The following is a 23,385-nucleotide window of genomic DNA, read 5'->3' on the forward strand; positions in this document are numbered from 1 at the left end:
CTCAGACAATCTACGTTTAATCTTCTACTTCTTTGATTATCAATATACTTTTTTATTACTAGCATTTATTTAAGATGATCGTAACTTATTACTATCCACCTCATTTCTTATACGAGTTTACTTCTTCTCCGAAAGTTTTCAGAAAGAACTTTAGTTGATTGTTTATTCGAAAGCAATCAAAGATTCCAAGCCTTGCAATAGTAATTACTGGACTGTGAATCAATAAAAAATTGAACCGTTTTTTTTTATGTTTGTTTTTTCTTTATTCCATTGTAGCTTTGATTTGATTTATGAAAAGTAAAAAAAAAATTATCGGTGAAATTCACCCCTCTCTTATCTCTTTCAATCCTACCTATAGGGTAACAAAATCCTACATAAAAATATTAATTTTATTTAATTAAAATAAGATGATTATTTTAATTTACTTTAACAAATTTTTATTGCTTTAAATGTAAATCGGAATATATAAACGAGTTTAAAGAATATATCAATAATTTTACATTCACATTTTAATCTGTAAAAAATATTAAAATAGAATAATTATGTGAAGTTATAAAATCTCTGGAGCAAATTTATGATCCATGACTTATTTCATTAAGATTTATTTATGGACGGATGGAAAAAGGAAAGAAAATAAATTAGGAGCATTGAAAGGGAGAAAACAAATGGAAAATAAATAAATAAATAAGTTTGGATATGACGAGTGTTCTCGGTCAGACGCTACCATGAGGCCACCGTGACCTGGTTGGGCAACGATGCTGTAAGGATTGTAAAGATCGAGATCAAAGATTTTATTTTTTTCAGAAGGTAGAAAGTTAATCCCATCTTATTTTAAATGAAAAAAAAGGCAAAAGTGAAAAGCATTCAATTGACATTATTATAACAACTAATAATATCGTAATTACAACTGTACCGTTATAGCGGTACTATAATTTCATAACTATCATAATTATATAAGCATGAGAAAAAATTAATCATGTGAGATAATATTAAACTTAGAATGATAGATGCTGTAAGTTTTTCATCGATGGTTAGAATAAATCAAAAAAATATGCATTATAGATGATCCAAAAATCCAATATCATTTAGTTGCATATGTCATTTAGGTTGAAATACTATTATAATATAATATTAATATTATAGATGGAATTCATATTATAATAATTATGATTTATAATTTTTTTATGGGCAATGATAAAATAATTTTGATTAAGGAAAAAAAATTCAAATTATTATTAAGGATTAATAAGGGTACTAATTATGTCCGAGAGTGGAGAAGATGATTGATTGGGAAGGTAACTCTGATATTGACTATTTGTAGACTATGATTCAACAAAAGTGACTACAAGTGGTCATGTATGTCACAAGGAACGTTAATGATCAGACCAAGGAGGGGATTCCCGGTATAGACTTTTTGACGCTCAAGTCAGTAATCGAGTTAAGTAGAGGAACTGTGAGAAGAATAGTAGCTAAGAGTGTTTAAAAATACGTAGCATCACGCACCTCCACCTATAGATGGAGACTCCTTTTTATAGTATTACTGTTTACCTTTGCATGAATCTCAAAGTGCGTCCAAAAAAGGACAATCCATAAAGATGTTTTGACATATTTCTCAAAATGAACTCACAATCTCTACTTTGATAGAAAAGAAGCTTCTAATATACTATTTGCATGTAGAATATTCTCTATCCTCCGTAGTACAAAACGTCAAAAAGGAAATCATTTGGTTGAGGGGCCCACTATATGCTTATATGGCTAGTTGATCGAGTCCCTCCTGTGACCTAATCGACAATCACTCATAAAGTGTTAGGACCGTTGGCCGGTTATAAGGGGGGTTGAATAACTCTATACAAATAAAAGCAAACGAACCCTTCTCTGACTTAAAAGAACACTTGCATAAAATAATTAAATGAACTGAAAAAGTAGAGGCTCAGAGTTTTTACTTGGTTACAACCGAGGAGGTTGTTAATCCAAGGAAATGAATCACACTACTTACTCTTTCAGGTGGAGAAGTCTCTTTAAAGCAATTAACGCACAAAAATGAAGAAGCTAAACAAAGAGGAAAGCGTGTACAAGTGTTGCTCAGTAATTCTAGTTGTTGTCTATCTTCTGGACCAATACTGTATTATAGCCTGGGGCAGGGGCGCCTGGAAGTGTTCTAGGTGCCTGGAATGGGATAGAATTTTATTCCTGACGCAACGGTCAACATCCACGTCGAAGTGGATAAAAATGGGGTTCCGGGTGCCCGAACCCGTTCCGACACCCGGAATGGGTCCGGGCCCTTTGCTCCGATGTTGCTCGCCTCAATCTGGGTCTTGCGTTCCGGCTCCGCTCGCTTGGGTGATTTCGGCCATTCGGAATAGGACTCACCCGAACTCAACTTCCAGCCTTTTCGAGCAACCTTCTGCTCCGGCTTCTCGTCTGCCCGCGTACTCTTCCGTAGCACTTCGTCCCTCAGACGCACTAAACCCGTCGACTCCCTCCCGTGTCGTCCTTCTCGTTAGCTGCATCTTTTGCTCGACTTCCTGTGATCCTAAGCTCCTTCACACTTAGACACAAGGTTAAACACAACATGACATAACCTAACTTGTTTGATCACATCAAAATAACCTTGGGGTACCAACAATAAGAACCATCCGATCAGACTTATAGAGTGTTGTTAGGAACTCATCTTTCACTCGACCCATTTGTTTAACCAAAGGTTTCAATCGAACTATGCATCCATTCTAGCCGATCGAACTATGGTTTCGATCGGCTGGACTACTCGACCTGTCAAATAAGTCTTGATTTCGGAGAGTGCTGACTCATCTTGGATTATTCATTAATATTTAGTGATTCATCATCCGACCGACCCAATGGTCCGATAAGATAACCTGATAGACTCGGTGTCTGATTAGCCCAGTAATTCGATCGGTTAACCCCTCGGCCATGGTGATCAAGTGGACCAATTTGAAATGTTGATCCCTTTTTAACTTTATGTCAAACTTTAACCATTATGTCAACCGATCCTTGACTTTGACCCATATGAAAACTCCACATGTATCAGGAACAATGTTTTGAAAATCGGGTTGGTTATTGAATCGGTGAGGTGATCGGGTTGAGGTTTTTTAGGTTTGACCGGTCGAACCAGTGGTTCAACCGTTATATATTTATATAAATCATGCTTCAATAATTAAAAATCCTGCTTCAATCCTGATTCAACCTACGATTTTGATTGATTTTGAGCGGTTTTGACCGGTTTTAAATGATTTTGACCTATTTTAAAATTTTTCCGACTTTAATGATTGATCTGACCGGATCAAGGACCGGTTCACGGTTTGACTGGTTGAACCGACCAACCGGTCCGATCCAATTTTCTCAACACTGATTCAGGAACGATAGCAGTTATGATTCTTAGTATTACAATAACGTTTAACAATAATAATATTTTGGAAAATTAAAATGGGTTGAGGTGAGATGGAGCGTCGATGTGATAATATACGAAAAAGGACCCTTTTAACTATCCTGATAAAAAGACACTCTTTTGATTAATAAAAAAATGAATTATAATTGTTACAATAAAATTTATTAATGCCGATCAGAATTCAGAATTACAATATCCATATTATTGTAGCTATGCACTTCTAATTTTTACCATAACACTCAAAATAAAAGTAGTTTTAAAAAATAAAAAATATATTAATGTGGAAGTGGAGGTCTTTGATAATAAATAAAAAAGAAATCTTTTTGACAATCCAATAAAAAAAAGCCTTTTTATTTTTTCCAAAAAAAAAAAAGAGATTATGTCAAAATTAAGAAATCTAAATTCACCGAGTCGCTCTATTCTTTTCCATAGCGACTATATATAAATGAAGATACATACTAATTCCCAAATGATATTTTTATTCTACCATCAAAATATATTGTTTTTATTTGCAACGAGGAACACGTAGGCAGCAAATATACATCAAGTTATGAATTACTTAATGTTTTATCTACAAAGAGAAGAGGAAGAGAAGATTTAAATATACACAAATTAAATCCAAAAGTCAACGCCCTACTTAAGTCGCTTAACTAAAAGAAAGAAGAGTTGAATTTGGTTAGTAATCGGCAAAATAGTTTATTAGTTTATCTACTTCAACTACCTAGTCAAAATATTATAAACTTGCGGTGCTTATTTGAACTGGGAAAGCTCAATTGCTAACTAATTTTTTTTATTTACTTTTCTTCCCTAAAAAATTCAAAACGATCAAACATTCAAGTCATATAGATTGAAATGCAAATAAAAATGAACAAATTCGATCATGTGCTCCCACTGTCGATCAGTCCCACAATTAATTGTTTTGTTCGTTTGGCCTCTCCTTCCTCTCTGATTCGTTTTAAATCGCGGAACAAATGCTCGAACCACCTCTCGATCGAAAATTCAAGACTCGCTAGAAGTTGATCATACGTCGACGCCCTCACGATCGAAGCCGTTGCGGTCGGGGGAGACCGACCGCGTGTCGATGGCTCGATCGACTCGGGCAAGGTGTGTGTGCCTGAAGTGGGCGACAGTGGTCCAAGGAAAAAGAGAGTCAGTCGTGTTTTATTGCGGGAATTTGTTTAAGCGCTACGCTACAAGGCAGAAACTTGTAAATGGCTGAGTGTCGTTTCTGGCGGAGAGATGGGCGGAAAAAGGCGTTCCTGATTTATTAGTTCGGGCAATGAATAATAAATAATCCACTTTCGGAATGTGGAATTAATTCGAAAACAAAAATAGATGCACATGTTCTCTCTTCGCTGTAATTATTAAGCATTAATTCCTTACCAATTTCTCTCAAATTTTACAGCGTGTATTGAATTTGAATTAATATGAAAGGGATTTTGCGTCAAATCGCGAACAAAATCTCGCCCTTTTCCTTCCTTCGATCATTCAGTGCCTTTGTTTTTGAAATTTTTTTTTGTAAAGATTGTTTTTTTAATTGGTTTTAGTTTTTTTTTTGTATTAATTTTCTTCGCTCTTTGATTTCAACTCTATTTAAAACTTAGAGTGGTGACCAGAGGAGAGGAAGAGGAAGGAAAGAAGAGGAATCGTAGCGTGTTTAGCAGTGCACCGACGACATGGGCCAGTGTTCTGCTAAGAACATCGCCGTCGCTGTGGACGGTGATGGCGATGGCGATGGTGACGGCGGATGCGACGTCCGTCGCTCATCGTCGCCTGTGCCTGCGACGGGCGGCCCCGCCGCGTCGTCCCCGGCCCCAGTCAACAGCGCGGGGACCCCCGCTAGATCTTCGTCGGCCAGCCCCTGGCCGAGTCCTTACCCCCGGAGCGCGGCCGGTAGCCCTCTGGCTTCCGGGATCGCGCCGTCCCCGTCGCGGTCCACGCCGCGGAGGTTCTTCCGCCGCCCGCCGTCGCCCGCGAAGCACATCAAGGCGTCGCTGGCTAAGCGCTTCGGACGAAAGAAGCCCATCGACGCTTCTATCCCTGAGGACGGAGCCGGGGATGGAGCCGGAGGAAGAGAAGAGGAAGCGGAGCGGCATCTGGACAAGAGCTTCGGGTACGAGAAAAACATAGAGTCGAAGTATGAGATCGGAAAGGAGGTGGGAAAGGGGCATTTTGGGAATACATGCTTGGCGAGGGCAAAGAAGGGAGAGCTCAAGGGTCAGCTAGTCGCTATCAAGATCATCTCTAAAGCTAAGGTGCGGTTGTGTGTCAAAGAAGGGATTTTTAGCTCCATAACTTTCTGCTTAGTCGTTGCATTTCCCAATACTGCAGTAAGAGTTCATTTCCAATCCGCCTTGCGATTCAATCGAACGCCTTCTAATCTGACTACATGAATTAGCTTTTGTAGAGTATTCGAGTTTTAAAGAACTTAATTCTGTATCAGGATTGTATCTTTCTCTGTGTAGAGTACTAGAGTTGTGTGGGCATCCATGTTCGGCCTCACTAGTGGCAAGCCTTAACTGCGTATAGTTGTCTCAAGACTAGTCTGGAATGATACAATGTCTTCTTTACTATTGCACTCCATATTGTCTTGTCTATTAAATTGTCTAGGTGTAGTCTAGTCGATTTTAGATCCGTCTGCCTTGTAGTAGTAGACAGTATACAACTGGGCAAATCTTTGGATATCACAATAAACACCCAATCACACAAATCTAATATTTAACTCCACATTGTAGGTATATTAAGTATGTTTTTATGCTACATTACACGTTTACTTTTCTTCTCTTTAGTGCATGTGATAAATTTGGCACTTATGCCAAGTATTGGCTTATTAGAAGTATGCACCACAAACTAACTTGCAATTTTCTAATAAGTCATGCAATTTAGATTTGTACGAGATTTTCCGTTTCAGAACCCCCCAAAATCCATTTTATAGCATTGATAGTATCATTGACCTAACATGGTTATTTACTAACAATATTGAAACTTAATCAACGAATAAAATTGAATTGCCTAATCAATACCATCAAATAGTTGATAGTTTGGTTTCTATTGGAATCTCTGTATGATCTCAAGATGAGATATTAGGAGCAAGTGATTAATGAGCTGGATGTCATTTAGTTAGAGGAGCAAAATCTAGTAGTGACAATTTTTTTTCTAGCTTTGAAATCCTGTTTATTGTCAACTCCAAAATCCTTGCTATTGCAGCTTTAGACACTGTAAATCTTACAGTCATTACTATCTGCAATGTAGAATAACTCCATCACCCTCACTCACTCCTCTGCTTTTATAGGTTTGATGTTTTTGTTTCTCGTTGTGAGGTTAGAGTCTTCTTGTGGTTTGTATTTATTTGACCTTTTTCTCTTACTTGTCATGTCCTATATATTCCTATAATCTCTATCCTTCCTCCAAAAGTTTGTTAGTTATGGCTTTTATGCCCTTTATGTGTTCTAGAATTATCAAGAAAATTATCTGAATGTTAATATGACATCTTGTTCTGCATCATATCATTTACATGCCAGCTTGGCCTGTGTGTCAATGTAAAATAGCTAACCTTGCCATTGTGTTTTAATTGGTTAATGCTTCTTTACCACTTTATCTTGTCTATAGTTTCTACTCTTTTAGCATATATTGAAGACAGAAGAAAAGTATCCTAATCAGTTATCTTTGGCAGATGACAACAGCAATTGCAATTGAAGATGTTCGTAGGGAAGTGAAAATCTTGAAATCTCTAGCTGGGCATGCTAATTTGGTGAAATTTTATGAAGCATATGAGGATGAAATTAATGTCTACATAATCATGGAGTATGCACTTACCCTTCCAGTTTAAATAGAATAGACTTTCTAGAAAATGATAAACTTCTGACATTACATAAAGGTTGTAACTATCCAAGAACTATTTGACTGTGTACATATTTAGATGTCTATTTAGTTAAAGATTTGGTAGGGTAACCAATAAATTTTTGTTTCAACATGAAAATCTAATCACATTGTTGTTACTGCCTCCTGCCAGATTCTGTGGAGGAGGAGAATTGTTGGAGAGAATCCTTTCCAGGTGAGTTTTTGACATTAGATATCCTTTTATGAAATATGAAATTTTTGCTCAAATGTTGTCTTTTGTTATAGAGGTGGAAAGTACACGGAGAAAGATGCGAAAGTAATTGTAATACAAATTTTAAGTGTAATTGCCTTTTGTCATCTTCAAGGAGTCGTTCACCGTGATCTGAAGCCAGAGGTATTGCTTCATGGCCTATTTTGGATCCTGTAGATGCTGCTGTCTAATGAAGTAGCTTGTTTAGTATGGTTCTAAATTTTTAAATGTTAGTAGATTGCTCGCATGATTTTATTTTGCAGAATTTTCTATTTACTACAAAGGATGAAAATGCACCGATGAAGATTATTGATTTTGGACTTTCCGATTTTATCAGACCAGGTGAATTATTGGTTGCAATTCAGTACTATCACCTATACTTCTCCTTTGTAGGCATGTTTAAGTTTTCCAGAACTTTGTTTCCTTTATTGTATTGTTGCACAGCAACTCTTACTAAACCAATGTCCTAGTGATGGTAAATAGGTGATTCAATTTTTTCTGTTTGATTTTTTTGTCTTTCAGTTATAATTTGCTGAATTTGTGTCTGTCAACTCTTTTGAGAGATACGTGGAAATAGCATAGCATTACATAATACTTTTAGCATGCATCTACTATGTTCACTATAATTCTCAATCTTTTGACCATATATTACTTGTGCTCCACTGATTTTTTGTTTTTTGCTTGCCACTGTTGGTCTTCCCTGATAGAGGTGTTATTGGTGTTTTTTCAGATGAAAGACTAAATGACATTGTTGGTAGTGCATATTATGTTGCACCTGAAGTCCTACATAGATCATACAGCACAGAAGCAGACATGTGGAGCATTGGTGTTATAGCATATATATTACTGTGTGGTAGCAGACCCTTCTGGGCTCGGACTGAATCAGGAATTTTCCGGGCTGTACTGAGAGCCGATCCTAATTTTGATGAATCGCCGTGGCCTACAATATCTCTGGAAGCCAAAGACTTTGTTAGAAGGTTGCTAAATAAGGATTATAGGAAAAGAATGTCTGCTGCAAAAGCTCTATGTACGTGTTCCATTTTCTGTTGGTTAGTTTATCTCACTTAGTAATTGCAATCTGATTTGTTTGGTTTTATCAATTACGTTTGGCTACCTATCATGGTGGCAAAAGGCCACTACGCTCGCCCCCAGCGCTCCCGCCAATCCGTCTGAAGTAAATCACGGGTGACTACTAGCCTTTGGAATAGTGACTGACGCATGAGGGAGCCATTTATCTCGGCTATGCCGAGATTCGAACCCCAGACCTCATGGTGGCAGCACCTCATGTGCTAGGCACTAGACCGTCCCGAGGGGACAAAATATTTAAAATTTAAAAAAAAAAGAATTTTACGTCTGGCTACCTATCAGGAGTTATAAGAAGTTATATAAACTACAATATGAGAGAATTTTTTGAGTTGAAATATATTCTATAACATCCTCAAACCCTGTTTAATATAGAATTAATAATCCTTTATTGGATAGCAGCTCACCCTTGGTTGCGAGATGAGCATCATCAGATCCCTTTGGACATACAAATCTACAAGTCAGTCAAGTTCTATATCCGCACCACGCCTTTCAGATGTGCTGCCATGAAGGTTTGGATTGCTTTTAGGTCTAGATTCATTATTTGGACTTGTGCTTGATAGCTATCTACATCAGTTATATACTGAGTTTCAAATCATAGTTTTTGAGAAATTATCTGGCATTGCATAAGTGTCACCAGATTTTATGCTGAATTTACTAATGTTTTGCTTTGTCTGCAGTGATATAACATTCTTCATATCACATACTAATAGTATATTTGTGATCGATTGTTTTATTGTTATTCTTTGTTTATTTTGAGTAGATCAAGGATTGGCAAATTGAAGGGTTATATTGGGATAAAATTATATTCAGTTCAGTAGTAACATCTCACTCAAGTGCCTCACTGATTTCTTCTCTTACAGGCTCTGTCAAGTGCTCTAACAGAGGATGAACTCTTATATACAAGATCCCAATTTAATTTATTGGAACCAAATAATGATGGCTGCATTTCTGTTGAGAATTTTAGAATGGTGAGTTCTTCTATTCACGTTGTTTAAAATCCTGCCATTTTGTGAGATCCCATTAAGCTAAGTATTCTTTTGGGTTGACTAGGAATGTAGTCTACCTGAATTCTCTTTCTTTGTCTTTCAATCCCACATTTTAAAGCCGATTGTACTTTTTGTTGGAAATTAGTTTATGCGACCAATTGATTGAATTGGGACATGAACAACTATTTCGTAAGTAGATCATCGTAAATTAATTTCTTGGATAAATTAGAATTTATCAGGCAGAGGCATTTGGCTTGGACACGAGTGAGGTCTGTGAATGTGAATGCACAAACACGTGAGTGTTGATTCTCATGAGACCATTAAGGGGGTGTGAAATGATAAATTCTTGTGATTGGGCTGTGGAAGGATGAGAATTAATTATTTCGAAATCACCAAGAATTAATTAATTATGTTTTCTTGAAATTGGCTTCCATATGCCCTCTAAGGCAACATAGAAAATGTGTGCCTTGAATTACATGTCAATGCAACATTGCATTGCTTCCCTAGTCCACATACAACTCTCAAATCATGTGCATTATTCGACACTCATGTTCATGTAGATTTTGATCACTCGCAACGGAGTTGCATTGTCTTCAATGACAAAGCATGCAAGTTGCGACATAAAACCTCATGAATGTTGTTTCTCAAAGTTCGCACATGTCTTGGAACTGCGATATGCAATCGACATGTCTTGACATTCACACATGAGATTCTATGATAAGGACTACCATTTTGAAAAATAACAAAGACGCGACACTCAAATTAGAAAAAGCAAATGGGGATTGTTCATTTTTTTAAGCAAGTCGACAGAATATTGCATATTTTAATTAATTTAATTAATTGAATTTATGCAAATGTGAGGAAAGGAGACATCTAATTGAAAAAATGTTTTTTCACCCCTTAAAAGGAAACCTTTCATCCCTTTAAAAAGAGCTCCATCTTTAGCTTAAATAAAAATTTTAAGCTGTCATTTCTCTTCTTGTGTTCTTTTTCTCCCTCTCCTTTTTAAGGAGTTCCAAGGCTTTAAAAGTTTGCCATAACTTAAAATTTAGAATGTTTCTATTTCAAGTCAAAGATTGTTATACTATGGTAAAATGTTGTTGATAAATCATAAGCACTTGGGAAAAGAGAAAGAGTTCACCCTTGTCTTGACCTTAAAACCTCTTATTCAAATGAATAAGCCAATTCAAAAGAGTGTATCAATATTTGTAGAGGTGATTTGATGATCAACGATATTAAGTGTGTAACAATTGTAGCAGAAAGGGTATGTCTACTATCCAAAACATGAATGGGTATGTTGAGGACTTAAAGGGGCACAATCCATGTCACCGCACCAATGGCCCACTGATTCAAGATGTTGATTTACTGACAAATTGGCTGACCAGACCCAATCATATAAATCAAATTCATCTCTTCCTTTTTGTGAATTTCAATTGGATCGCTCAATCCAAGGGATGCCTGCAAATTGTTAAATCCCTTTGGATGGGGTGCTCTTGCACATACACAATATTTCAAAGTCAATGTTGCACAGTCTATAAAACAACTATGAGACCCACAACCAAGTGATATCAGAAACCATACGTTTCTGCTTCTTGCAGTCTATACAAAGACTGAGATCCACAACCCAAATGTATAAAAATCAATACAATTATTATTTTCCTTTTTTTTTCCACTAAGTTTCTAGTTCTGAGAGTTTTTAGAGTTGTTGGCTAGTGCAGACTTAGGCAATTTTATAGATAGGCACTGTATCCTACTGATAGAATTTCGAGAACTGTGCTGTATCAAATTAATGGACATTTCTATACTTAAGAGATCTTAAAAGTGTCTAGTCCATAAATCCTATTGTTAATTCTGAATGCATCTCCATTTCTTACAACACTGTAAATTTAAATTTGCAAGAATTTGGTTAGATCAACACTTCAACAGGTTTAAGGTCATCCAAAAGAATTCAATGTAATTACTCTCTTTAAGGTAATCTAAATGAGTCTAGCAATAATGCATTATGTTCACATAATAGCACTTGTTCCCAACATGATATGAACTCGCTACTGATGTCTGTGTTCGCATCCGGTTTTATTGAGATCATGCATATTGATTTTCATTTTTTCAACTTTTTCATTAATTCATGCAGGCTCTCTGGCAGAATGCTACTGATGCTATGAAGGCATCCAGGGTTCCTGATATATTAAATGCAGTAAGCCATTGCTTTAGAGATGTTCTTGCTATGTGAATATTTTTCTGTTTAAAGTGCTTTATTCACTTAACATGTCTTGAATCTATTGTGTCAAATGGGTATTTACAGTTGCAAAGATTGGTTCTTTTTTTTTACCTTTTTTTTCTGTTTTAAATTATAAAGCATCTACTCCATCAGTTAACATACTTGTATGTCATATATGCAAAGACGAACACTTATATCAACTGAGGTTGAAATATGGATACTGAGTATTATTATTTGCTCTATTGAGTAGTTGGAGAAAATGGAAATGGATACTAAGGTTTAGGAAATAAGAACACTCAAGGCATTCACCACTCCATTTGATTATGTTGTGTTCAGAAAATGTGCTCATTCTTTATATTGTTTTCTTACACATATGACAAGCAATAGTTGCAATCATCGAATCCCTTGATAGTAGGAAATGATGAAATAACCTATGGCTGCAAAGTATAAAGCTCATCGAGTATTGACTCAGAGTCCTAGTAATCCTGTCGCTTCTTCTTGGTTAAGACAGTGAGCTAAATCATTTTCTACAAAATATTATTATGCCTGCAACCTTATGAAGTAGCTAGACTAGTAGACTTATATCACCGTCAAATCCAGACTTAAATTGGTATGATAACTTGCTTAAGATACAGGTTTTGTTCAGTGAAAGTAAAGCATGTGACATTTCCTATTAAGATTCCTCTAAACTTTTGTAATCTCCCTTTTTTTTGGATAAATTATAGATTCCCTACTGCCATATCACAAAATTTCAAATATTGTCATATGATTTTGACTCTAGTTTTAATAGGGAAACAGCCGTAAATTTATATTTCTCCTTGAAAATGTTTCATTTTTTTAAGAAAAAAAAGTTTCAGTTCAAAAATGAAGAAGTAATGAACTGCAACTGGCTGGGATAAGACCCATGAATCTTATCCTAATGTTCAATTCTTTTGTTCCAGTTTAGACCGTTTGATTAATAAACTTTACTTGGGAGCTAAATTGATGTTTGTCAAACTTCAATCTATAATTCTTATTCAAGAATTAATATCATGGATGTCTTAGTTGGAGCAGCTATCATACAGAAGGATGAACTTTGAAGAGTTTTGTGTTGCAACAATCAACCCTTATCAGCTTGAGGCTTTGAAAGAATGGGAACAAATCGCCACTAGGGCATTCCAATATTTCGAGGAAGAAGGCAATCGAGTCATCTCTATCGAAGAACTAGCACAGGTATATTAATAAGCTGATGACAAATAAGCTGTGTTTTTTGGCTATCATTAACTTGACATCCAACGTTGCAGGAGATGAACCTCGCCCCTGCAGCTTATTCTATGATGTGTGACTGGATCCGACCTGCTGATGGTAAACTCAGCTTCCTTGGGTTCACCAAATTTTTGCATGGTGTGACGATACGTAACTCTAGAACAAGATACCATCATTAGATTGTTCTAATTTGTTTTCATCATTGGCATTCCCTATAGAAACTCTCACTTTTACCTTTCTTTTTCTTCCCCTTTTTGTAGAGCATCGGTGTACAAAACGAATATTGTTATATCAGTCCCAGATTTGGATTTCAATCAACCTTTTAGGCGCATCAAATCCTTCGTCATAGGACAAACCTGATAGCTTCTATTGTTTTTCTATAAATTCAGGTTTATATTGAGTTTTAGGGTACCTCAAATCAATTCAAGTTGGATCTCCCCTAAAACTTTATTTGATTCATGGCCACCCACCCCCATGGACATTAGGGCAAGTTGAGCAGTAGGACACTAGATGGATTGGTATGGCTTCAGGTTGAATCAACTGAAGATCAAATATCAGTCAAGAGTTTTCTTTATTCAGAGTAGTGAGTTTCGAGTCCACATTCTCGCTTATAGATGGCACAATGCATAACTCTTGGTTTGTTGGCGAAATACAACTTACATGAACATGATCTACAATACAGCATTTAGACACTTTTCTTGCTAGTGATAGGCAACCATCTTAGGGCACTGACTTACTCAATGGTATTCGTGGATCAATAAGATGATTGAATTATAAAGGAAAAAAAAGGAAAGTAAAAGAAATCACATTGGTATATTGAAGAGAAAATGCACACCTATTCTACAAAATTTAAGGCATACATGATTTGGAAGAACATGTAGATCAAGCATCTATTACTCGGTTGATGGCTCGGCTGTCCAGTAAGTTTTGATAGCCAAAAGGATCTTCTCGGGGTTGTAAGGTCCAGATTCATGATCCAGTATCTGGTTTTCCCACCTCATACCGTCTGTGATCGCCTGAACCTTCGTAAGCACCTCAACCATGTCACGAATTATTATCGTTCCCTCTGGCCTCAATATCCTATCCATCTCCAAGAGTATGTATGTTATGTCACACCTGCATAAGCTTCCCCATTAGCAGTTCTTTACTCGATTCAAATGTTCATACTTGAAAATCATGTATTCTAGAGCCTATTTGCTATGCTTTGTGAATAATCTTGAAGGAGTATTTACCTGTCCTGATATGTGCTGAAGATACCATTAGCATGGATGAGATCATAAGTCCTAGGATACGTCGAGAAGGCTTCACACCAGTCCTGGTACGTGCCGACGAATCCTCTCTCGTAGATCACACCGAGGGTGTCAGGGTTTGAGCTTGCAGGGACAACATTCATAACCCAAACAGGATAATCAATCATAGATGCTGCAAATCCGCCCAAGTAAGCATTCATGTCCATAATGTTTCGATATCGTCCTCGACTCAAAGGCGGGATAGCCCTCTTGTAGTATTCGATTCTCTCTTTCCATGTTGCATTGTCTTCCTCAAAATGCTTAGGACTCAAGCTAGGGACTAAACCACTACTAATTCTTGGCGGCATTGCGAATGCCCTTTCAGGCCATTTCTTCAGCTCACCTCCAGCAACTTCATCTTGCTTGCTTACCTCTGGCAATGGAGTTATGCAAGCACTCATTTTCCTATACCTACAATCATCACAAACCCAAAAAGGCCATCAATCATATGGACAAATCTTGAGCATGTTCATCGAGAAGTTATGTATCCTTACCAAGCAAAGTCGAAGTTATCGTTTTCGCAGATTTGAGGAGTTTGATAGCTCCTTTGAACTCGGCTACACTCTACATGGTTGATGGGCTTTTGCCAAATAGAGAGGTCTTCCTTCTCGATCACCTTCCTCCAGCATAGTCGCTTCGTGACTTCCTCAATCGAGTCTTGTTCTTGCTTCAAATCTTCTTGAGTCCTCTCCCAGCCTCGGTAGTACTTCTTCCAGTGAATTGGGGGACCAGATAGAATCCAGTAACCTCCTGGTCTTAGAACTCGATCGACTTCGATTAGGTACAAACCATCTGAGAATCCAAAACAACAATGGTTGATGATGTTTCCTTGAGTGAAACTAACTGAAGCATTCAGAGTGTCCATTTGATGTCAAAACTTACCATAAGCATACCAAGGAATCAGACATCTGGAGCAGTGAGCCATATCGAAAGCTCTCGCCGGATACGGCAGTCTCTGGGTGGCCATCACTCCGATCATCGCCGGAACTCCTCGTTCCAGAGCAAACTGCACCTGTGCTTCGTGAGTATCTCTTGGTGCGAATGACATTGTTACAATGTCCCTCTTCAAAAGGTAAGCTCCCCAACTAGCAACCTTCAATCGAACAGAGACAAAGATCTTGGCAAAGTGAAAGGAAATCCATTTTGATCGATAGAATTTAGATGAAAGGAAAGGTTTGCTTACTCCACAGCCGGTGTCGATGGCAGTTCTGATGCTGCCGTCCGTCAAGGAGATGAGTGCGTTAATGTCGTCTATGTAGGCGTCGGCGCCGCGCGGGAACATGGTGCCGCCGCCGGGGAATCTGAACTGGTCGCCCTCCACCTGAATCCAGTTCTGGACCGCCTTCTCGATGCTGAGCTCCTTGTGGGGGATGTTGTCGTACCAGGCGTAGTCCCTGCTCTTGGGCCACCGGAAGGGCGTCTTGTAGTTGGGCGGCGCCGGCACGAGGCACCGGATGGCCTCGTCTTTCCCGGGGCAGTGCCGCTCCCGGTACACCAGCATCGTCCGGTCGAACCGCCGACCGCGCGTCCTGTCCTGGCACGGCGTGTACTCGCTGAAATTGAAGGGGCAGGCCGGGAACTTGTCGACGGCCGCGGCGGCGGAGCCCGGCGCGTCCCTGGCGTTCATCTGGTGGTGAGCTTCGAAATCGAGGGCGGGCAGGGAGGAGGAGGAGGAGGAGGTGGAGGAGGAAGAGGAGCAGTCGCAGCCGGCGGCGGCGGTGGTGCCGAGGTTGGAGGTGGGATTGAGGGAGGAGGGAGGGGTGGAGTTCTGCCACGCGCCGAGGGCGTAGAAGAGCGCGCAGAGGGCGGCGATGACGAAGGCGTAAGTGAGCCGCCGGTTGGCGGGGTCCATTATCTGGTGGATCTTGGGAGATCCAACGATGTCTCTCGCCATTGATCTTTAGCTACAATATTACGTCTGTAGATTTCATGCAAAATCCATGAATCTAAAGACGAACAAAACGACTTCTAACAAACAAATCAAATTAAGCGTTCGTCTCAAAAACAAACTAATAAATAAGAAAGCGACAAAACAAAATCCAAGAAAATAAAAGAACAGAAAAGAACAGAAAGAAGAAAATGATTGAGAATTACCTGAATAGCAACTGATTTCAATAACACACAAGAATGAAAAAAAGGTTGAGCAAAGGCTGTTCAAACTTCTTCTTTGCAGTATTCTTGTCGTCCCTAGATATTGATTAAGAAGGAAATTATAGATGTGGTTTGTGCTTATTTTGGGGAGAATTACTAGCCCCAAAATGTGCTGCTAGTTCCATACCATTCTTTTTCATTTTTTATTATTATTACAAGTTGTTAATACGTGTGATACGTACCAAGTTTTTTTTTTTTTTTTGAATTTCTTAATTTTGGAAATTTTTAGTTCTCATATCTCAACTTCTAGTAAATTGTGGATCTCGTGGGCAAGGCTTGGCCCATTTAAGCCCAGCCCATTTACTTTGAGATAAACGCTAGTTCAGCCCATTTAAGAAAAAAATTGAATGTTTAAATTTTTAAATGGGCATAGTAATTGCTCATTGTATTTCACTAATGCTTACTATTTGAGGTTTGATTTTACCTGTCTTATCTTGTTGTGGGACCGACGATACCGAACGGTCTAGGTGAGCACATCAACTTTTTGCCATATTTTTTGCCACACTAATGCTTGCTATTTGTAGTACTATTTAAGTTGCAATGAACAACATAACCCCCGCGGGTCAATGACAAGTTTTAGGATTTATGTTTATCTCATATTTTGCTCATTTTAAGGTTTATATTATTCTAAATTTATGCAATTATTCCATTGTTAAAGACTTGGAAGATGATTCATACATAGATGTTAGGTTTGATCAAAACTACCACACAAAATCTCAAATATAGTGAGAGACTAATCTAGGAAAAAGAGGTGGATTGAGCTTGGATATATATATATATATATATATATATATATATATATATATATATATATATATATATATATATAAATCTAATAGAGAAAACTTTTTTATAGGACAGCCCTTAAAAGATCCGTTCTTGTATATAATCCCTTTTTATGTTCAATTGAGTAAAAATTATTATAAAGACCTAAATTGCCTAATTGTCTAAATCTAGGATGGAGGTACCTACCATTGGAGACAATGAAATATAATTAAGAACCACCAACAACTCAAGTTTAACTTTAGTCACAATGATTGATTTTCAATTAATTAAAAATGGTCCTTGTCTTCAAGCACACAGCTGTATATATCTTCTCTACTTGGACAATCTTTAAGATTCTACTCATATTTCATTGTTTCCATAGGGTCAATTCAAAATTTAACTGAATTAATTTAGAGGTTAGTAATTATACTCATCTTAATTACTTAATTATCACTAATTAGTTGTGATGCAATTTATGTTCCGACTCTGTTAATCATATATAATATTCATTCGTGTAATATTGTCGACATATAGGAATACGTGTGTTTAACATTTTTATATAATTGACTCATCGATCAGTGTGGTTTTTAATTTATTAGAGACTAATCATTATAGTCTATGGTTTGGTAGGACAAAACATGAACAAAATGGCATGATTCCATTGAGAATTATCCTTCTGTTCATCCCTAATTTTAAATAGAATTATCTTCCATGATTATTGGAAAAATATTTTCAAGTATAACGTAACTATATATCTTTAAGGAGGGTTGTAGTTGCACCATCCCTATCAGTCACCCTACAAATATTTATCATCCGCACGTATCCGTCACCATTAAACATGTTTTCATTGTTATAAATGAATCAAATCTTTGAGAGCAAACTTAGTGCTTAACTTATTGATAACTTATTTATGTTGCTGAACAAATATTGTGAACTATTCTCGAATAAAAATTTTATAATTAAATTATATTAGTCTCTATTCTTAGATCGACAAGTGGCAACGACAACAACAACAATGGTCAACTATGGCATTCATGTGTGATTGTGATCATAATAAAGCCCTTGCTGTTTATGATAAGTAGGATACCAATTTGATAGGGAGAACAGTGGGGAGCTAACTAAGAAGTTAAAATGAAGTGCCATTTCTGATTGTGATGATATGAATGATATGATTAAGGTGGAGAAAATTAGGTGGCATAAAGGATTTTAGTTGTGGCCTAAGAAGACAAACTGAATAATGAAAAGCTAGCTAGCAATGGTTTCAACAAAACCATGTGCACCACAAAAATAATTGTTGCATTGACTTTGTATTGTGTGTTGTTTATGTGCATGTCTTGTTTCAAGGGTAAAATTCAATCATCGAAGTAGCGACCCTCTCTTTTAGTTTTTTTTTTTATTTTATCAAAAGAGCATTCTATCCATCAGCTTTAAAATGATATAGTTGTTCTCAAAATAAAATATATTATTCTATATTATTAACTCTTGTTACATATATTAAATCTTAAATTGATCAACTAGTTGTATGAATTTGATAAGTCCATATTATATTTTCTCGGGGCGGTCTAGTGACTAGCACATGAGGTATTGTCATCATAAAATTTAGGGTTCGAATCTCGACAAAACCGAGATAAATGTTTCCCTTATGTGCTAGTCACGATTCCATAGGCTAGTAGCCGCCTGTAATTTACCTCCTCCATATTGGCCCTGAGACGAGTTGACGGGGGCACTGGGGGCCAGCGTATTCACCTTTTGCCACCTTGATAAGTCCACATTATAATAGCTATGTTTTGTAGTTACTATTATAGTTATAGCGACAATAGTTTCGTAATTACTACAATGTGAATGATATTAAACAAAATAAATTAATGTTATCATAACTATCAAACCGTTATGGTTTTATATCTATTATAGCATTGAATCAGCTATGATTTCATAGTTATTACAATGCAAACTTGTCATGTTCATACAATTAATGGTTCAATATTTAATGTGTATTGTAGGATAAATGCACGTGAGAGGGAGGGATGAATCACGTGTTTTAAAATAACTTGTTCCTTTTGGTTTTATAAGTACGCACCGGAAAAGACGAGATAAGAGAAAGAAGAAAACACAAACACAAGCGATTTTACTTGGTTCGGAGCCTTCGGAGACTCCTACTCCATGACCCAGGTCCCTCGTATTGGAGCAATCGGTGTGACTGTAGGTTTTGATGTTTGGGCAAAGGTTTAAGTTAGATTTATTGTTGTATTTGATATGCGCTTGTGAATATACAGAATGTAAGTACAACAAGGAAAGTCCAAGTGGGATGTTGGCAAAGGCAAGGTCCAAGGGTGAGTTTTGACGGTGTAAGTCTAAGTGTGTAGTTTTGACAACGTAAATCCAAGTGTGACTTGGCAAGGATGAAGACCGAGGCCGAATGAAGCTCTTGAAGGCAAGTCGTGAAGGATGGGGAAGCATCCGATGAACGCAAGGCTAATGGAGGAGGCTAGAAGGCAAGGTCATGAAAAGACCCGACAATAAGGACAAGGCCGAAGGAAACATCTTGAAGGCAAGACGTGAAAGGTAAGGAAGCATCTGAGGGACGCAACCTGATGGAAGATGGCTAAAAGGCAAAGTCGAGGTTGTGTGGACGAGGACAAGTTCATGAGATATTATACTCGGGGTAAAATCGTAGGTTTAAGGTTTTACCAGTCAACTTGCATCTGGACCAGTAGATTGGGGCAGGACACAGAATATTTTTGTACCGACGGTTGTAAAAACCAATCTACTGATACTATATGCAGTTGATTGGTATTGTAGTAGTCGACTAGCAAAGATCCATTAGTAGAATCACAGATTATGTGGAGTATTGTTGACCAACACCAGTCGACTAGTAAAGAGTCGTTAGTAGAATCACCAGTCAACTGGTTCAAGGACTAGTTGACTGGTAACAGTAAGGTTGGCATTGGTGATGAAATTAAAGGTGGTTAGCCCATAATTATAGTCTCCCAAGCTCTTAAATGCAATCCAAGTGTGATTGAGTTTGTGGCGAAGTTTCTCCACCGAGAAGAAGGATTGTGCTAGTCAAAGTTTACCGGATAATCATCCATCGACGGATAGGGATCATCCACCTTACGGATAGCTATGGAATGAGGCCATCATCTCCGAACCACGTTAAACGAAATGTGTCATTAGGTTTTGTTCTTCTTGTTTATTGTCTTTTAGGGATAACTTTCATTTTATACTTGTTATTTTGTATTGCCACTGCTTTAACAAGTGTAGGAAAAGAACGTAGAGGGTGACCGTTTATTCACCCCTCTAGCCGGTGTCAAAGGTCCCAACAATTGGTATCAGAGAAGGATTGCTCTTCATTGGACTAATCATTGAGAGGAGCAAGTGCTAGAGGAAGAAGATGGAATTGAAAGGACCATTAGGATGGGATATCCGGATCTTGCCTCCATACGATCAAGAAGGCTTCGAGTATTGGAGGAAGCATTTGGAGATTTGGTTCTAAATGGACTAGGATCATTGGACCGCGTTAGAAGTTCCTTTCGAAGCTCCAATAGACAAGAAAGGAAAGCGTCTTTGACCTCAGTATTGGATCGAAGAGCAAAGGTAACAATCGGAGACGGATAAGAAGGTAACTAGAATTGTATTGTATTTATTACCTTCTAATATTGTGTCCCATATAGGTGAGTACAAGGGTGCTCATGAGCTATGGAGCAAAGTGATTGCTTTTCATGAAGATCCTACACAAGCACAAGAAGTGGAGGAACCCAAGGAGAAGGGCTCAACATCTAAAGAGGAGGAAGAAGTGGAACCCTCCACATCCTCAAGTGAGTAAGAAGAATTCAAGATGAGTAAGGAAGAAGTGGAACCGTCCACATCCTCAAGTGAATAAGAAGAATTCAAGATAAGTGAGGAAGAAGTCTTGGAAGTTTAACCCTCAACCTCTTCTAATGAGAAAAGCGGGAAGAATCATATCAAGTGCTTTGAGTGTGGAAAAATGGGACACTACAAGAGTAGATGTCCTTCGCTTCAAAAGGTAAAGGATTTAATTCCTAAATCCACTAAAATTCTTGTAGAATCTAATGTGAATTGTAGGAAGGAGAGTGCTAAGAAGAAATGACTTATTTGCTTCATGTGTAGTGAGCGGGGGGTCACTACCACATGAGTGCCCAAGGAAGGGGAAAATCAAACAAAAGCAAATGAGGAAGTGGAGAAAATCATGTGGATGCTCGTGTCCAGGGGGAGCTCCAATGGTAAGTAGGAAGGTAGATCCTAACTTGAAGTTTAATTCGTACATTAATTCAAGCTCTAGGCTTATGCATGCTAGAAATAATATAGATTATTTACCCATGCATAATTATGAATTTAGGTATAATGATAGGAATAGGATTAATATGGTTAATAATCCTAGGAAATCATATGTAAAGGTTAGACCTAACAAAATAAGCAAACTACCATGCCTAAGGAGAGGAAGGTAGTGGAGGGTCTAGATATTAATCTCAAGAAGGGGAGACACATGCCTAGAAAGGTGGGTAGGTCTAGAAGTGTTCATGATGAACAAGTTGATTCTAGAGTTAAAAACCTAGAATTGGGAAATCAAGTTTTAAGGAAAAGATTTGATAGAATAGAAAAAGTCCTAGATAGATTCATTGTTAGATCTAGAGGACTTGATAAGATATTGGGTAGTCAAAGACTCCATGCCGATAGATTCGATTTGAAATATCGATCTTCATCAAACAAGGGTAAGGGAAAGTTACCCATAGAGCACTTTAGTGGATATGCCACGGTAGAATTTCCTAATGCCAAAAGAAGGTCACATGTAATGATTGCAAGTATAAATGGCAAGGGAGAATCCTCTAAGGTTAGAAAAGAATTATATGATAGGGTGGCATATGACTATAGCAAGGAGAGATCAAGAAATGGTAAGGAAAAGATATTTAAGGATAAGGAGAAACTAACCAAAGACAAGAGAAAGCCTAAGGTTGAGAAGAAGAAGAAAGTCAAGTGGGTTGACCAATCATCACCCGAGGTGTATCGTTGTGGCCTCATATTTTTAGATGAGTCACCTAAGGAGGTGGCTAGGGTTAAGAGCTTCAGGGAGAGTTCAAAGAGTCAAGTTGGGATCCATGGTAAATGGATCTTAAGTGGACCCCTTGGGATTTTAGATAGGTCATGGAATGTGCCAAAGGGGTCAGAGATAGACTTGAGTTTCTAATCTAGTTTGTTGGCACATTTGGAATGAGTTGTTATGCAAGAAATATGAAATGAGATTCATATTGCATGAAGATTAATTTTAGATGTATAAATGTCATATAAACTAATGCTAGGGAAGCATTATGGTTTAGTATGTGCAGATATATCGAGAGAAAGTCAAAACTAGGACTTTATGTCAAGATTCAATTGAACCATTTAGATAACTTTGAATTTTATGTTAATATTGGGATCTATATATATATATATATATATATATATATATATATATATATATATATATATATATATATATTTCCCAAGTAGACATTGGTAAAACAAACATCTTCATAAAATTTGAAAATTTTGTGCATTTCAGAAATTGGGTTCAAAATATTGTTTAGGGCTAAAATAGGATGTCAATCGACTGGCTCAAATACCAGTAGACTGGTAACAGTATTTATCAAGCACATAATGATTCTGTGAGGTTATTTCGATGAGATGAGTTGACTAATACAGTTTGATATTGATTTTCTGCTATAGAAAATAACCAAATAGGGGATATACATGTATGTAATCTTATAGGGGGATTAATACATGATGATTATGGTCATTAGAGGTGTAAGAGTCTAATAATTGGGATATTATTAGAGCTCTTTTTAATGTGTGGCAATGGAAGAAAAGTTTAGATTTAAGTAGGAAACCTAAATACCTTTGCGGGAAATCCTAGCATAAGGGGGAGCTTAGGTGAAGGGGGAGTCTAGGTTTGGGTTCCATTGCTTATACATTAGTGATTGCATATTTTGTTTGCATGTTTATTGCATTATATGTTTTCTAACTTAAATGAGTTGCCAAACATCAAAAAGAGGAAGATTGTTGGAACAATCGGTGTGACTCTAGGTTTTGATGTTTGGACAAAGGTTTAAGTTAGGTTTATTATTGTATTTGATATGTGCTTATGAATATGTAGGATA

General features: G+C 37.3%; 2 protein-coding genes across 3 annotated transcripts; one reads left to right on the forward strand and one right to left on the reverse strand.

Moving 5' to 3' along the window:
- The first annotated feature begins 4,508 nt into the window (after nucleotides 1-4,508).
- LOC121996869 (CDPK-related kinase 3-like) lies at nucleotides 4,509-13,360 on the forward strand. Of its 2 annotated transcripts, XM_042551025.1 has the most exons (12): nucleotides 4,509-4,760; nucleotides 5,008-5,658; nucleotides 7,077-7,207; nucleotides 7,416-7,457; nucleotides 7,529-7,637; nucleotides 7,757-7,835; nucleotides 8,224-8,520; nucleotides 8,979-9,088; nucleotides 9,440-9,547; nucleotides 11,697-11,759; nucleotides 12,828-12,995; nucleotides 13,067-13,360. In XM_042551025.1, exons 2-12 carry the CDS (start codon nucleotides 5,080-5,082, stop codon nucleotides 13,205-13,207), a joined length of 1,827 nt encoding a protein of 608 aa, XP_042406959.1. In that variant the 5' UTR covers nucleotides 4,509-4,760; nucleotides 5,008-5,079; the 3' UTR covers nucleotides 13,208-13,360. The 2 variants fall into 2 exon arrangements, with proteins under 2 accessions (XP_042406959.1, XP_042406958.1); XM_042551024.1 differs by lacking the exon at nucleotides 4,509-4,760 and having other exon boundaries at nucleotides 4,845-5,658.
- Nucleotides 13,361-13,800: 440 nt separating this feature from the next.
- On the reverse strand, nucleotides 13,801-16,570 carry LOC121996868 (probable methyltransferase PMT18). Its single transcript, XM_042551023.1, has 6 exons — nucleotides 16,412-16,570; nucleotides 15,501-16,235; nucleotides 15,200-15,410; nucleotides 14,812-15,109; nucleotides 14,261-14,728; nucleotides 13,801-14,144 (listed from the first exon to the last, which is right to left on the reverse strand). The coding sequence occupies exons 2-6, from the start codon at nucleotides 16,209-16,211 to the stop codon at nucleotides 13,922-13,924; spliced, it is 1,911 nt and encodes a 636-aa protein (XP_042406957.1). The 5' UTR covers nucleotides 16,212-16,235; nucleotides 16,412-16,570; the 3' UTR covers nucleotides 13,801-13,921.
- Nucleotides 16,571-23,385: the final 6,815 nt, after the last annotated feature.

Source organism: Zingiber officinale, chromosome 6A (genome assembly GCF_018446385.1).
Source record: "Zingiber officinale cultivar Zhangliang chromosome 6A, Zo_v1.1, whole genome shotgun sequence".
Lineage (NCBI taxonomy): Eukaryota > Viridiplantae > Streptophyta > Magnoliopsida > Zingiberales > Zingiberaceae > Zingiber > Zingiber officinale.